A 16,881-nucleotide genomic window follows, 5' to 3' on the forward strand; every position below is an offset into this window, starting at 1 on the left:
TTTAGATCATAATAAATGCGATTAGATGGGCAGCCTGAACCTGCCTAAATCACAGAATTCTGAGGCCTGTTCACCTTTACCCCTTTCTAAACTTGATGTGGACCTTTTAGTTCATGTGCTGTGTTAATGTTGAATGTGTTGGTCCCTCAGTAAACTACCCCAAAGCGCTGGACACGTACGGGTTTGATGAGGACAGCGGGGACGCCCTGTCTCCAGAGCAGCCGGCCAGCCATGAGTCCAAGGCCTCCACACCCTCCCCTGGGGAACCTCGGGCCCTAGAGGCCCCCTGCCCACCACCGCTGCCCACAATCACCAACAACCACACAATCCTACAGGTAGGACATGGGAGGTTCTTTATCCACTTGAATTTCCTTTTGAAGGACAATACATATGCTTCATCATACCTAGAGTTGCAAAGAGAAGGTATATTACTTGAAACTTTCAGAGTTTACCAGTAAAATACTTGAATTTTGGTAGCTTTCGAGTTTTGGGGGTGGAATTTTATAAGATTAATACCATTGGTGTTTTAATATGAGGGGTTCAGCATGAAATGTATTGTATATTTCTTTACAGTTATTTATTTTACAATGTCTGTCTTTTATCAATGTTTTGCCTCCAAACTGATGGCAGTTGTGAAAAAAGTTAATAGTTGAAAGACTTTCAGTTAATTGAAAATGATGTTGATTTTAGATGCTTTTTTTCATTACTTAGACCATATTGTTCAAGAGAAAATAGCCTATCTACTAGAGCAGTGTTTCCCAACAGTCCTCGGCTACCCTCCAAGTACACATTTGTTGTAGCCGTGGACAAGCACACCTGATTCAACTTGTCAATGAATCATCAAGCTCACAATGAATTGAATCAGGTGAGTTTGTCTCGGGCTACAACAAAAATGTGTGCTGATGGGGGTACTTGAGGACTGGAGTAGGGAAACCTGGACTAGAAACTCATGGAAAATATGGACACAAATGTATAAAAAATTTGTATGTATATGAATACATGTATTTAAAAAAAAAAAGTTATCCAAGTATAAATGACCAAAGTAACTTTGGTAAATTACCAGTAGCTTTGCAACCCTAATCATACCTCACATTCTTTATCTACCCCTGAATGATTGTAATAATTTAGGTAAATGTTCAGAGAAATGCAAATTATTAACAAGAAACTTAGTTATGTAAGTTATATGCTTAGAGTTATGACTGAAATCTGTTCTGTCCCAGCCCTTTCCTGTTGTCACCCAGGCAACGGCAGACTTCCTCAAAGCTCTCTCCACCCAAGAGCTGCCAGTCAGTCGCCCAGCACCCGCGTCTCAGCCTATCATCACTGTCGTTCCTTCAAAGCCTGGGCCCACCCTAGTGAAAGTAAGCAGACACATTGTTCTGTCTACTGTTTAGGAAAGTATACTTTCTAAACATCAAACTTCACATTGAAACAAAAGCTCAGTCTTTGAACTAGCATTGAATCCAAATCACTGAATAAATAAATGTAAATATCTTTCTGTACTAAAATCTGGATTGTCATCTTTCAGTCATAGAAAAAAACCTGTACTTGAGTCACTTCTAAACACAGATTGTCAGCCCCTGTCCCTGTTCATTAAAACAAGTCTAAGGCAGACTGACTAGTTTTCAATCATGTGCATCTTCTTTATCTTGATGTTTCTCTTCTCTCATCCCACAGCAGAGCCAGCCCAAACAGCCGGGAGAGAGGAATCGCAGTAAGAAGGGCAAGGACCCAAAGCCCCGGGTCAAGAAGTTAAAGTACCACCAGTATGTCCCCCCAGACCAGAAACAGGAGGCCAGCGATGCCCCCATGGACTCATCCTACGCCAAGATCCTCCACCAGCAGCAACTCTTCCTCCAGCTGCAGATCCTCAACCAACAGCAGCAGCAGCACTACAACTACCACACCATCCTCCCAGCACCCTTAAAGTAGGATATTACTGTCATATCAGGGCAAAAGAAATAACACTCCTGGGGTCAAATCGAAACTTCCACTTAAGTCCAATCTCCACTTTGTCAGTGGGAGACTAAGTGAGAATGTGATTTAATTTAGCATTTGCCCCAGAGGCTCAACAGACCTGAAATTCCGAGATCTGACCCGAGCGGGTCCGGGTAGGCTTGGGCGATACCCTGGTTTACGGTATAAACTATTTTTTTTTAAATACAGATGGTATGATTTTCAATACCGGGGAGTTAGCGGCACCCCCGCCTCGCTGGTGTGTGTGCTACGCCACTGCTTGTAACTTAAAGGAAAATTCCACCTAAAAACTATATTTTGGTATTTTTCTTTAGTCCATTGTTGACATAGTCACAATGTTTTGCTTGTCAGCAATCAAGTTTTCAAGATACTGTATGTAACTTTCAAAATACAGAAATCATCCCTGTATGAGGCATTTAGCATCATATGATGCTGCGTTTTACATCATATGGTGATGATTTCTGTATTTTGAAAGTTACATACAATATCTTAAACTTGATTGCTGACCAACAGAACATTTTGTGTGTATGTCTACAATGGACGAATGAAACAAATACTAAAATAGTTTTTGGGTGGAATTCTCCTTTAAGTGAAGAATAACTATATGAAATCTGTGTCAAATTATATCCAGCTCAGGGCTCCAGCTATGTATTTGGTTTTCTAAATTGCTAGCAAAGTTTTCTAGATTTCAAGATTAACCTTGGTTACAGCAGAGACATTCATTCCCCTCTTGGATCAAGACCCTGGTTGCCTAAATTGTTTTGGGCATACATTTTTTTGAAATAGCGCCCCTTGTGTGCATATTCGGTAATACATTATACCCCAGTAGGGTACAAAAACGGTATGACAGTATGAAAATCTGGATGCCGCCCAACACTAGGTCCGGGTCCTAAATTCAGACTTTTCACTCGTGTCGGGGTCGGGTCTGATATAATTGTGTGGGAAGTGATTAGAACTGTGCAAGCTTGTTATTTGTGTCAGCCAATTGCAACTCAATAAAATGTATAGATCATGTCCATTTGAAACTGGTTCTGGCTGCTCACCTCACATGCCCCTGCTGCTGAGGGGAGAGAGAGAATGCGAGTGATGGGAGCCTTGGTATAGGCCAGTTGTTCCCTTCCTTTTTCACTTACTGTACCACCAACTGTATTTTGCTCTTCCTAGAGTACCCCTAAAGTAACCCCCTCATGTGCATAAGCCTATGGTCTCATGAGTCCTGGTTGGGAACCACTGGCCTAGGCTACTGTTGATTGTGAAGATGGAGGCCTTTTTCTTTGAAGTAAAACTAAAGTTAGGAGAAGGAGTACGGTGAAAAGAGGCCAAGGGGGAATGTCCTCAGTGACAAGTTCTAATATTATAGTGAACAAAGATGAGAAGAACGTTGGCACGGCCAGGTGGACTGTGTGCAACTCGCTATTCAGGTTTCATGTCATTTTCTAACTTTTATTTTCTGTATTTTTCATTTATTTGATCATTATTGTTTATTATTATTGTTGGCCTATTTAAGAATTTAAACCAGCTGTTTTAAAAATCATTTACACCAGTTCACTTAAAATAATGGAAACATAAAATACCTCATTTACTTCTTATCCCTTGCACAAATAGCTTACAGCTGTGTCAGTTGATACAATGTTTCAAGTTCATTGCAGACAGGCCACGCAGTAGCCAATGTGAGATGGACATTTATGGCGATAATGTTTTGAATATGCTACACATAGAAATGCAACGAATAGTTAAAAAATAATGTTATAGGCACTAAAGGACACTTAACTGTGGATTATTTGCCCAATATCACTTGTTTATTGATTGCGCTGGCAGCACCCAGTCGGAGGTTTCTTCCTCCCTCTCTTTCTACTCTCGGATCTGAACGGATCTCTCGGATCCAACCCAGCACGGGTCTGTTTTTCCACGGGCCTTTTCGGAACGCTTCTGACTGTACTTCGTTATTTTAAAAAAATGTTTTAAGCATATCGGGTCGGGTGGGAAAGCCGTGGATCCATTTCAGAACGAGTCCAACTATTTGGACCCGTGAAGACCTCTAATTTCCCCTTACTAGGTTAATAACCTCTGTCATTACGTCAATCTGTTTACCTGTTGTTCAAACAAAGGTTTACACGAGAATATTATGTTAGCTGGAAAGCACCTAAAAAGCAAACCAACTGTTGTTTCCAATGGCCTGAATGACAAACTGACAATTAGCTAGTTTCCAATAACAAATCCTCTATAATGATATTAATAACCTGCAGGATGTTGTTTTGGCCTTTTCTATAATTTCCCTGTTAGTCGGAGTTGATCCAAGGTCAGTTATTGTTGGAACTCTGCATTATTCTATTGACTGATTGTGTACTAAGTTGCAGGGCAGAGGAGGCTCCTAATATATATTGCTAACACATTTCCCTTCTCCCTCTCTCTCCACCCCTCTTTCCCCCACATTTCCCCTCTGCCTCCTTTGCCATATCTCACTCCACCCTCTTTACACTCCCTTTTCCTCTTGTTTCTCTCTCCATTCACTTCCCTCTCCTCCTCCAGACCTGTAGCTGAGGGTCAGAACAGCGGTGTGAGCTGCCTGCCAACCTCTATAGTGCTGTCCCTGCCTCCTGCCCCCCATGTCACTGTCCCTCCTCCCACCCCTGTCCGTCCCAACAACAGCCTATCCAACCGCAAGCCTGGCCACCTGCCTCCTAACCTGGAGGACATGAAGGTGGCCGAGTTGAAACTGGAGCTGAAATTGCGAAGCCTCCCTGTCTCAGGGACCAAGACTGATCTCATCGAGAGGCTGAAGCCCTACCAGGAGAGTCCCAGCACCCCGGCCCCTACCACAGTCCCAAACCCTGGCCCTAAAACCCTCCCCTCAGTTCCCATAGAGGTTGGCTCATCCCCTGCACTTCTACCTGCCCACCAGGTGGCACCAGAGATCATGAGCGCCACAGCCCCAGTGTCCCCAATCCCCACAGACCTCGCCACCTTCAGAGATGACGGAGGGATGCCCAGGGTATCCAAGCTCCTTTGCGACCCCCAGGGGGTGAGCCTCTGTCGGACAGGCGCGGGAATGTCCCACCTTGGGCTGGGTGTTGTCCCGGAGGAGAAGGACCGGCGGCTCCATGAGAAGGAACGTCAGATCGAGGAGCTGATGAGGAAGCTGGAGCAGGAGCAGATGCTGGTGGAGGAGCTCAAGATGCAGCTGGGGGTGGAGAAGACCCAGCCCCTCCAGGGACCCTCAGACCCCGTCCCCATGATCCAGACCTTCAACGCAGTCAAAATGGAAGGCAGGGTCCTTCCTAACTGCTCAGCCATGATTAACTCAACCCTGGCCCCCCAGACTCTCCCCACTGTGAAGGTAGAGGATGTCATTTGTAACTCCAGACCCCATTCCCAGCCCAATCCGGCACCCAGTCTGCCCCAGTTTTTCATCAGCCACCAGGGGAGAGTGTCCCAGGTTCTAGGCCAGCCTGTTTCCCAGACCCTACTCACGGCCCAGGATGGCTCTACTCAGATCCTCCTTCCTGTTCTCCAGGCTACGTTGTCAAATCAGGCCCCAGGTCTGATGCAAGCCTCCATCTCCCAGCTGCATACCACCAAGATGGAGACAGCCTCCACTCAGCAGATAACTAATCACAACCACATTTTGCAGGTGATCTCAAGTTACATAGATGCACATCTTAAATCAGGTTACAGACCAGTTAACTAGGCGTAAGACCCCTAGACTTAGCGAGTGCAGTGATATTAGCAGGCTAGTTAATTGGTTTCTTAACACTACGATCCTGTATTTTTACCCCCTTCTGTGTCTTTTCTACAGACTGTTACAGTTTGTAACGGCTCTGGGATGGTGGAGAACCAGACTATGCCCGACATGCCTCCCCAGTGTTTCCTGAGCAGCTCCCCAGATAACAGGCTCTCTCCCCGTGGGGCTTCACCCAGCCACAACCTTTCCAATGGGCCTGTTAACAAGGTACGCTTTCTCTATTTATTATTTGGAAAACATCATACTCTATCCTAAATGTACATATTGCAAACCTACCTTTCTCTCTCAAATCCTTTCAAATCTTACATTCGGTATATGAGTTCTTATTACAGACCAGGTAGGTTGTGTTAAATGTTTTCCTCTTCTCTCAATTCCTCCAGTCCCCTTCTCCATCCCAGCCCACCTTCATCCTCCACCCCTCCTCCCTCGTTGCCCAGCCCCCCAAGACCAGGGAGCCCCCTCGCTACGAGGATGCAGTTAAACAGACCCGCAACCTGCAGCAGGCCAACAACCTCACACAGGTGAACACTAGGGTTGAATGGCATTTACCAAGATTTACTGCCAAAACCACTCCCTGTAAATTATAATCAAATTTGTATGAACAGCATGATGTTGAATTATATGCAATGTCTACATCTGAGCTCTCTATGGCCTTCTCTCAATGCATGATGAATCATCAACGCTTAGGTTGGGGACAGACAGCCTATCTAAGTATAGTCCTATCATCTCATCATGGTAACATTCTATTGTGACAGGTAGACCTACATTTGCTGGAGCATAGCCTGTGCTACAGTAATATAGACCGAATGAGCATCTAATTTACACATCTCCATCTGTCTTTCGGGGTCAACTTATTTTATTTGTATATAAGATTATTATTTTTCATTTTATTGCAGCTTCAGAGTTTTAAAACAGGTCTAAGGCACTGCATTTCAGTGCAAAAGGCATCAGTACAGACCCTGGTTTGATTCATGTCAGCAGCATACCACCCTGCATTCCACTGCTGGCTTGCTTCTGAAGCTAAGCAGGTTTGTTCCTGGTCGGTCCCTAGATGGGAGACCAGGTGGTGTTGGAGGGCCAGTAGGAGGCACCCTTTCCTCTGGTCTAAAAATATATATCCCAATACCCCAGGGCAGTGATTGGGGACATTGCCCTGTGTAGGGTGCCGTCTTTCGGATGGGACGTTAAACGGGTGTCCTGACTCTCTGTGGTCACTAAAGATCCCATGGCACTTATCATAAGAGTAGGGGTGTTAACCCCGGTGTCATGGCATACCATCATGGTCACTTAATCATCCCCAGTTTACAATTGGCTCATTCATCTCCCCTGTAACTATTCCCCAGGTTGTTGCTGTAAATGAGAATGTCTTCTCAGTCAACTTACCTGGTAAAATAAAAAAGATATAAGGCTGTATCACAACCAGCTGTGATTGGGAGTCCCATAGGGTGGCGCACAATTCGCCCAGCATTGTACGGGTTATGGTTTGGACGGGGTAGGCCGTCATTGTAAATAAGAATTTGTTCTTAACTGACTTGCCTAGTTCAATAAAGGTTAAGGCAATAATATTTATATTTAATTTAAGTCGGTGCACATGCGAACACTCTCTTGCAGGCTTTATCTCTCCAACTCTATTCAAATTGCATCCAAAATAGATCATCCTGTTCAAGATATATAGATATCCTAGCCTACCTCGTTCAGGTTTTATTTTAATTTAACTAGGCAAGTCTGTTAAGAACGCATTCTTAATTACAATGACGGCCTACCAAAAGGCCTCCTGCAGAAATACAAATATAGGACAAAACACACATCACTACATAGAGAGAGACCTAAGACAACACAACATGGCGGCAGCAGCACAACATGGTTACAGCACAAACGTCTCTCCCGAGCCCGTACGGGAGTTGTAGCGATGAGACAAGATAGTAACTACTACAACAATTGGATACCACGAAATTGGGGAGAAAAAAGGGGCAAAATTAATACAACTTTTAAAACGTGTCTATGATTGAGATCAAACTGTCCAGTTTGAGTGTTTGTTGCAGCTCGTTCCAGTCGCGAACTGAAAAGACGAGCGACCCAGGGATGTGTGCTTTGGGGACCTTTAACAAAATGTGACTGGCAGAATGGGTGTTCTATGTGGAGGATGAGGGCTGCAGTATATATCTCAGATAAGGGGGAGTTAAGCCTAAGAGGGTTTTTATAAATAAGCAAAGAACCAGTGGGTCTTGTGACGAGAATACAGACCTGACCAGTTTACAGAAAGGAGCATTGGTGGCAAATCTGATGGTCGAATGGGAAAGAACATCTAGCCGCTCGAGAGCACCCTTACCTACCGATCTATAAATTATGTCTCCGTAATCTAGCATGGGTAGGATGGTCATCTGAATCCGGGTTAGTTTGGCAGCTGGGTTGAAAGAGGAGTGATTACGATAGAGAAAAATCTAGACTTGGTTAACTTTAGCCTGCAGCTTTGATATGTGCTGAGAGGACAGTGTACCGTCTATCCATACTCCCAAGTACTTGTATGAGGTGACTACCTCAAGCTCTACTACCTCTGAGGGTTTAATCACACCTGTGGGAAGAGGGGCATTCTTCTTACCAAACCACATGACCTTTGTTTTGGAGGAGTTCAGAACAGAGTTATGGGTAGAGAAAGCTTGTTGGACTCCAAGAAAGCTTTGTTGTAGAGCATTTAACACAAAATCCGGGGAGGGGCCAGCTGAGTATGATTATCATCTGCACATAAATGGATGAGAGAGCTTCCTACTTCCTGAGCTATGTTGATGTAAATGGAGAAGAGCGTGGGGCCTAGGATCAAGCCTTGGGGTACACCCTTGGTGATAGGCAGTGGCTGAGACAGCAGATGTTCTGACTTTGTACACTGCACTCTTTGAGAGAGGTAATTAGCAAACCAGGCCAAAGACCTCTTGGACACCAATACTCCTTAGCCGGCCCACAATAATGGAATGGTCTACCGTATCAAAATACTTTGGCCAAGTCAATAAAAATAGCAGCACAACATTGCTTAGAGTGACATCATTGAGGACCTTTTAAGGTTGCAGTGACACATCCATAACCTGAGCGGAAACCAGATTGCATACCCGAGAGAATACTATAGACATCAAGAAAGCCAGTCAGTTGATTATTGACAAATTCTTCCAACACTTTTGATAAATAAGGCAAAATAGAAATAGGCCTATAACAGTTTGATCTCCCCTTTAAATAAAGGATGAACCGTGGCTGCCTTCCAAGCAATGGGAACCTCGCCAAGCCTGTCTATCCTCTCTGGTGATTATAGGGGCAGCAACCTTAAAGAAGAATAGGTCTTAACCATCTGACCCAGATGTTTTTTTTTGTGTCAAGTTTAAGGAGCTTCTCTAGCACCTCGGACTCAGTGACTGCCTGCAGGGAGAAATTTTGTAGTGGGGCAGGGGGAAAAGAGGGAGGAGCATCGGGGATAGTAGCATTATAAGGCGCTAGCGTCCCACCTCGACAACAGCCAGTGAAATTGCAGGGCGCCAAATTCAAAACAAAAGAAATCCCATAATTAAAACTACTCAAAGTATTATACACCATTTTAAAGATACACTTCTTGTAAATCCAACCACAGTGTCCGATTTCAAATAGGCTTTACGGCGAAAGCACACCAAACGATTGTTTAAAATCTATCCTCTGGTTGTTTTTGTCATAAATAATCTATAATATTTCAACCGGACAAAAGCTTAGTCAATAGAAAAGGAGAAACAAGAAAGGCGGATTTCCCGATCAGGCGCTTGGCTGATATCTGGAAATTTCCGCTGTCCACTGATTGAAAGTGGTGTATCTCAATCATTTTTCAGAGTAAAAGCCTGAAACAATGCCTAAAGACTGGCCACATGTAGAGTAAGCCATAGAGCTTGTGAACTGGGTCTTTATATGGTGGATAGGCTTTCAATGGAAAAACAGCCTTTCAAAATAATAGTACTTCCTGGTTGGATTTTCCTCTGGTTTTTGCCTGTCATATCAATTCTGTTATACTCAGACATTATTTTAACAGTTTTGGAAACTTTAGAGTTTTCTATCCAAATCTACTAATATGCATATCCTAGCTTATGGGCCTGAGTAGCAGGCAGTTTAATTTTAGCACGCTTTTCATCAGGAGGTGAAAATACTGCCCCCTTCACAAGACCGGTTAAGGGACATGGGCAGCTGTGAGGAGGTCTTTTAACCATTTTCCAGAACTTCTTGGGGTTAGACCCACAAAGGGAGAACTGCTTCTTAAAATGACTAACTTTGGCCTTAGCTTGAGTGCAATTATTTCTCATTTGCCTGAACGAGAGTATGCCTGAGTATGCATGTGCTGAGCCTTTCGCCAAATGCAATTCTCGTGGTGGAGTAACTATGCAAGATCACGGTCGAACCAGGGGCTGAACCTGTTTTTAAATCTTATTTTCTTTATGGGGGCGTTTTGTTAACAAAATCACTTACAATATTGAAAAATAAGGTCCAAGCGTCTTAGACAGAGGGGATCAAGCTGATTCTTTACCAATTTACAGAGGCCAGGTAATGCCTTCAATGCCTTATATCTAGGTCATTAATGACGGCTTATGCACAAAAAGCTTTTAACTTATATCCTCTGTCTCTTGCGCAATACGCAAGCATCTATGCTCCGTTGGCCTCTCTGTTAAAAAGCCTGCTTAGCTCTTGGAGTCTCATGCAAATAAATAGAGTTTCTTATACGTATAGTCTATTCGAAGAGGGACGGAAGCTCTTTTTTCCCTGAATGTTAAATACAGCAGCCCAATAGAACTCCCAGGTAGATTGAAAGAAGAGGGAACTCTCGATGGCGGTAGGCAAAAGGAGTTATTTATTCAGACCCATAACAATTCAATGCTCGTGAAGAGAAGTGAAAGCCTTCTGCATCTAATTCTAGTCATACATTATTCAAGCATGTCAGAATGATGAAGATAAGGACAACAAAATGTATTTAATTTAACTGTTGAAAGTGAGGAAGGAATGAAATGACACTAAAGAGAGAGGGGAGGTAGGCTAATAACTTTCGTGGAAATATTATGACAAGTGTAAATCCAACTCGCTAGCCTGTACTTGTAACTTTATAGGCCTCTTGTGCTGCACCAGAATTCAATGTTCTGCCTCTGCTTTATCGTGGTTTGAACGAGGTGTGTAATTTCAGTCCATATAATACAATACAGTAATAGTCTACACTCAAAAATATTTGCCTACCGGAGCTAGTTTAATTTATTTACCCAAGAGAGCATATAGCTAGCAACATCTGTGCTTTTATGTTTTTCTGTCATGCATAATGTGGAGTAGCCTATATCATAAAGGCTATGTATTGAGTAACGGCACAATCATTTGAGTTTTTGGGGCTTGGGCTCATTAAATGTATTTTTAATGTAGGGCTCATAAAATGTATTTAATCAGGCTCAGGTTGCATCAGGTTAGAATTTTCAATCAAAGCTCTAATCAAATCCAGACAGGCCTATTTTATATGTTTTATAACGCCTTTGAATGACACTTCTGGTTTTGGCGGAAAATATCGGGTTACATGGGAGAAAAGTGATTTATTCTCTGGATGAAACATTTAGTAAAATACTGGGAAAATATTCAACCCCAGTTGAACACACACGCTCGTACAATAAGACAGACACACAAACACATTCACAAATGTATGATGTGCTCTCTGTAATGCAATTGGTCACACCCAAGAGTCATGTTATTGGTCGTGCATCTCCACCCCCTTACCTTATTGGCTCTCTCAGGTTTCCACGGCAACCAGCCAGCAGATGGACGACCTGTTTGACATCCTGATTCAGAGTGGAGGTGAGAACTTACAGCATGAAGAAACATTTACACCTTTAGCTCCTTGTCCTAACCCTGAAGCGACTAAGTTACAGCCATCTGGTCTTTTAAAACAGTGATAAGGTTGGCGTTTCTTTTTAGACTTCAGCCTGTGTTACAATACAGGTAAGTAATCTTTGCTATCCTATTCCTGTCTCTTTTCTCCTCCAGAGATCACTCCATTCATCCAGCAGGACCTGCCTTCTCTAAGCAATAAGACTGTCCCTGTCACAGCCAACATCACTACCCTCCCTGTCAACACCGCCCTGTTCAGAACCCCTCCACAGATCCAGGTTGCTCCCCCTCCCACCCCTCCCTTCAACCCCCTGCCCCTCCCCAGCCTGGCCTCCGACAACCAGCTGGAGGCCTTCCTGGAGGGGACTCTGAACAACCCATCCCCAACCACGGATCCCCGCACCCTGGGTCTGATCGAGGAGTTGCAGTCCCAGCTCCTGGATCAACCCTACTCCCCAATGGACACCTCAGAGCTGTCCTTCTGCGACTCCACGTCTCCCCCTTCCTCCCTCAACATGGGCTTGTCCGACACAGTCCTGGACAACATGGAGTGGCTGGATCTAACCATGCCGTCCGACCCCGCGGGGGGGCTCACACCCCTGGGGATTCCTTCAGACTTCCTGGATACACACGACCTGCAGCTGCACTGGGACTGAGGGAGAAGGGGATAGATGGAGTGAGGAAGGAAGAGGAGGAGTGGTGTAGGGATAGAGGGACTCAATGTAACATGCAGACTTGGTAAGTGAGGTTAGTCCTCCTTGTGTATTTAAAACATAAAAAATGTTATGCCATATAATAAGATTAACCAGCTGGTGATCAGGGCAGTGGATGTTTAATAGGAGTACTGGGACCAGAGCCAAATGAACAAGGAGGCAGACGGTATGTAAATATCCTGTAAATGTTAGCTGTTCCCTCAGCCCTGCTGGAGTTTTTTTATTGAATTGGGCAAAGCTTTCACTATACGACACCTGGCAGTCAGCCTTACGCTGTACAGCTTTCCTTGCGGTGAACACGTGGATGTGTTAACTTAGCATGCGTTTCACATTGCTCATGCTACAGGGTCTGGATCTACAGTCATTGCTCTGTGGAAGCATGCTGCTGTGCCATACAGTCAGTCTGAGAATGTGGTTTGTTTATTACAGATCTGCTGTGCACAAGCCACGACAAACCGCATAACTGACCCAAGTAAAACTGACAAGAGTACAAGGCTGTTTTACTTGTCTTTTTTTTTTTGCGACATACCTATATTTGGTATTGCAACATACCTATATTTGGTATTGCGACATAGCTACATATTGTTTTGGATGAGACTGTTTTTCCTGAACAAAACAGATGCTATGGTCAGTTGAACTATTTAAGCAACTGAACTGACACTGAGAACAAAGACTCACTCCTATTGGATGAGGAGGAGTGGACTCCTCCCACTCTGAGCTATGCACTAAGGAGGCGGGCCTTACACCTGCACCTCACACAAGGAAATCTGAATCCCAGATAAAGATTTTAATGAACCGTTTATTGAAAAATATGTCGATCCACGTGTTTGTTATCTTTGTGTACTTTCAATTCAAGGATTCCAAGTTGATCCGTCTGAAAGAAAGTGGAGACTACATTGTTGGCAGCTTTATCTTCTGAAAGACAACTGACGTATCAGTGGCAAGGGAACAATTATGCTATCACACAGGTACACTACATGGAGGTTAATGTGTATATACTTACTGTATGCTAGCCTGGTCCCAAGGCTGTTTGTGCTCTTGCCAACTCCATTGCTTATTGCCAAGCATGTTTGACATGACAATGAGTGACAAGAAGTTGGCATGATAGTCTGAGTGCCAGTTGTTTTGTATGCTACAAGTGTTTGTGACCTGTTTTAATGTGGCTGCATGACCTCTGGCAGAAAGAGGTGCTATACTGTAATCTTCTCTGTCTGTCCTGAAATCTGTCTGTCAAATCTCTGTATTTGTCTCGGTCTCTCAGCATTTGTCTCAGTCTCTCACTGTGTGTCTGGTTCTGTCTGAGAAATGATGCATGATGTCTCTGTCTGCATGTGTGTCTGTGTGTGCCCTTTCTGTGTGTCTGTGTGTGCCCTTTCTGTGTGTGCCCGTTCTGTGTGTCTGTGTGTGCCCGTTCTGTGTGTCTGTGTGTGCCCTTTCTGTGTGTCTGTGTGTGCCCTTTCTGTGTGTCTGTGTGTGCCCTTTCTGTGTGCCCGTTCTGTGTGTCTGTGTGTGCCCTTTCTGTGTGTCTGTGTGTGCCCTTTCTGTGTGCCCTTTCTGTGTGTCTGTGTGTGCCCTTTCTGTGTGTCTGTGTGTGCCCTTTCTGTGTGTCTGTGTGTGCCCTTTCTGTGTGTCTGTGTGTGTGCCCTTTCTGTGTGTCTGTGTGTGTGCCCTTTCTGTGTGTCTGTGTGTGTGCCCTTTCTGTGTGTCTGTGTGTGTGCCCTTTCTGTGTGTCTGTGTGTGTGCCCTTTCTGTGTGTGTGTGTCTGTGTGCCCTTTCTGTGTGTCTGTGTGCCCTTTCTGTGTGTCTGTGTGTCTGTGTTTTTATGAAGTTGGACGTTCATAAGACAAATGAACAACTTTTATAGGCTGAGTTTTAAAAAGGTTTGTCTCACAGAACAGCTTTGTATGACTGTTCCCTCTGTCCTGTTTGGTTTGTGTTATGTGGTAAAACGCACAGTAAACACCCACAGTGGTGTGACCAACAGAGTTAAACTAAAAGGGATGACATTAAGCTTCTGGTATTAGCTACCATTTTGTGGCTGAATTTGATGATGGTGTTTATGCGTATAATACTTTTTAATTTTTTTTGCGTTGTGTAGTTCTACCTGGCATATCATGTCAAACGACTTTAGTAGTATTCAGCATCTCAATCCAAATATTATTCTGATCAATATTGTATAGAACTAATACGGTTGTACTGTATAGCACTTTGGAATATCATGGCTTTATTTTGATGTTTGAACAATCATTCTTATCCAACAAGTCAAACACTAAGGATAACATATAGGCAGGTAATAATGCCAAATACTGTACACACTGTCTGTTACCATTAGGAACCAGATGCTTGTAACTGTGGTTTAGGGCTATCAAGGAATTATTTGTTTTTCAATTGTTGCCTAATAAGGCAGTGAAACATTGGTGAAAATCTATTGTTGCCACTTTTTTAAAATTGTATTTATCACATTTTTGTGTTCTAAAATCAATAGTTTTTTCTGTATATATGCAAGAGGAAGATTACTGTAATGTTTTTTTTACCACCCATACCAGAAATATATGGCCAAATGCATCTATATACATGGGTATGCTGTAAAATATGACAGTTGGATTCTAAAACATTTAGATTCTGAATCATGTCAAACCTGTGTACTACTACTGTTAATAGGATGTTAGTGAAGCAATAAGGCTATAGCCTTACACTTACAGCACTGGTTCATTTGTGTTGTCGCGATCTTATAACAAGATGTCATCGTGTTGATCATTGCAAGCGGATATTGATTTCGGCCTTACCTAATTCTGTGTCTTCTGTGTGGTACTGTCTCCCGTTCAACCCTGGTTCTTTGTCTGAAATGTAACTACACTGAACAAAAGTGTAAACGCAACATTTTCAAAGATTTTAGTTCATATAAGGAAATCAGTCAATTGAAATGCATTCATTAGGCCCTACTCTATGGATTTCACATGACTGGGAATACAGATGTGCGTCTGTTGGTCACAGATACCTTAAAAAAAGGTAGGGGTGTGGATCAGAAAAGCAGTCAGTATCTGGTGTGACCACCATTTGCCTCAGGCAGTGTGACACATCTCCTTCACATAGAGTTGATCAGGCTGTTGATTGTGGCATGTTGTCCCACTCTGGATATTGGTAGGAACTGGAACATGCTGTCATACACATCGATCCATAGCATCCCAAAAATGCTCAATGGGTGACCTGTCTGAGTATGCAGGTCATGGAGAAACTGGGACATTTTCAGTTTCCAGAAATTGTGTACAGATCTTTCTGACAGGGGCTGTGTATTTTCATGCTGAAACATGAGGTGATGGTGGCGGATGAATGGCACAACAATGAGCCGCAGGATCTCTGTGCATTCAAATTGCAATCAATAAAATGCAATTGTGTTCGTTGTCCATAGCTTATGCCTGCCCATACCATAACCCACCGCCACCATGGGGCACTCTGTTCACAACGTTGACATCAGAAAACCTCTCACCCACACATCGGCCATCTACCCGGTACAGTTGAAACAGTGATTCAACCATGATTAGCACCAGTGGGAATCGAGGGTGCGCCTTTGCCCACTGCAGTCTTTTACGACGCCCAAACTGCAGTCAGGTCAAGACTGAGGGCCACGAGCTGATGAGCTTTCCTGAGACCATTTATGACCATTTTGTTCAGAAATTATTTGGTTGTTCAGACCCGCAATTTCTTCAGCTGTCCGGTTGGCTGGTCTCAGATGGTTACGCAGGTGAAGAAGCCGGATGTGGAGGTCCTGGGCTGGCGTGGTTACACCTGGTCTAACTGGATGTGGAGGTCCTGGGCTGGCGTGGTTACACCTGGTCTAACCGGATGTGGAGGTCCTGGGCTGGCGTGGTTACACCTGGTCTGTGCTTGTGAGGCTGGTTGACAAATTCTCTAAAACGACGTTTAGGCTGCTTATGGTAGAGAAATGAACGTTCCATTCTCTGACAACCGCCCTGGTGGACATTCCAGCAGTCAGCATGCCAATTGCACGCTCCCTCAAAACTTGACTGCACATTTCAGTGGACTTTTATTGTCCCCAGCACAAGATGCACCTTAGTAATGATCATGCTGTTTAATCAGCTTCTTGATATGCCACACCTGTCAGGTGGCTGGATTATTTTGGCAAAGGAGAAATGCTCACTAACACAACATTTGAGAGAGGGAAGCCTTTTATGGGTTTGGAACATTTCTGGGATATTTTATTTCAGCTCATGAAACATGGGACCAACATTTTATATGTTGTGTCTTATATTTTTGTTCAGTGTACTAAGACATCTGCCCCCCCCCCCCACACACACAGACACGTGCACTGTCAAGTCTGTCATCTGTACACCATACATACATTTTGCACATTTGTGTACACACTTGTCATGCATATTTTTATACATGTGTAGCACATCCATTATCTATTTTGTAAATAATATGAAAACATATATGTACTGAATGCCTTTTGTGTCAATAAAATGTGGTGCATTGTGAAAGTCTCTCCTAACATCTGCGGCTGGAGGCCAGCGCTCACGTGAGGTTTGGTCCCGGGCTGCTGAGATTATTGTTAAAGTAAAGTTCTACTGTGAA

The 16,881-nt window shown here is 43.8% G+C and overlaps 1 protein-coding gene across 1 annotated transcript in view; it reads left to right on the forward strand.

Annotated features, from left to right (window-relative positions):
* Positions 1–16,787, forward strand: part of mrtfba (myocardin related transcription factor Ba) — a 22,333-nt gene extending 5,546 nt beyond the window's left edge. The window contains exons 5-12 of the mRNA XM_020461099.2: positions 151–335; positions 1,221–1,361; positions 1,678–1,928; positions 4,507–5,608; positions 5,774–5,926; positions 6,100–6,240; positions 11,482–11,542; positions 11,732–16,787. Coding sequence (XP_020316688.2) covers positions 151–335; positions 1,221–1,361; positions 1,678–1,928; positions 4,507–5,608; positions 5,774–5,926; positions 6,100–6,240; positions 11,482–11,542; positions 11,732–12,231 — 2,534 coding nt within the window. The 3' untranslated portion in view covers positions 12,232–16,787. The remainder of the gene's footprint in view (positions 1–150; positions 336–1,220; positions 1,362–1,677; positions 1,929–4,506; positions 5,609–5,773; positions 5,927–6,099; positions 6,241–11,481; positions 11,543–11,731) is intronic.
* The last annotated feature ends 94 nt before the right edge of the window (positions 16,788–16,881 follow it).

Source organism: Oncorhynchus kisutch, linkage group LG25, assembly GCF_002021735.2.
Source record: "Oncorhynchus kisutch isolate 150728-3 linkage group LG25, Okis_V2, whole genome shotgun sequence".
Classification (NCBI taxonomy): Eukaryota; Metazoa; Chordata; class Actinopteri; order Salmoniformes; family Salmonidae; genus Oncorhynchus; species Oncorhynchus kisutch.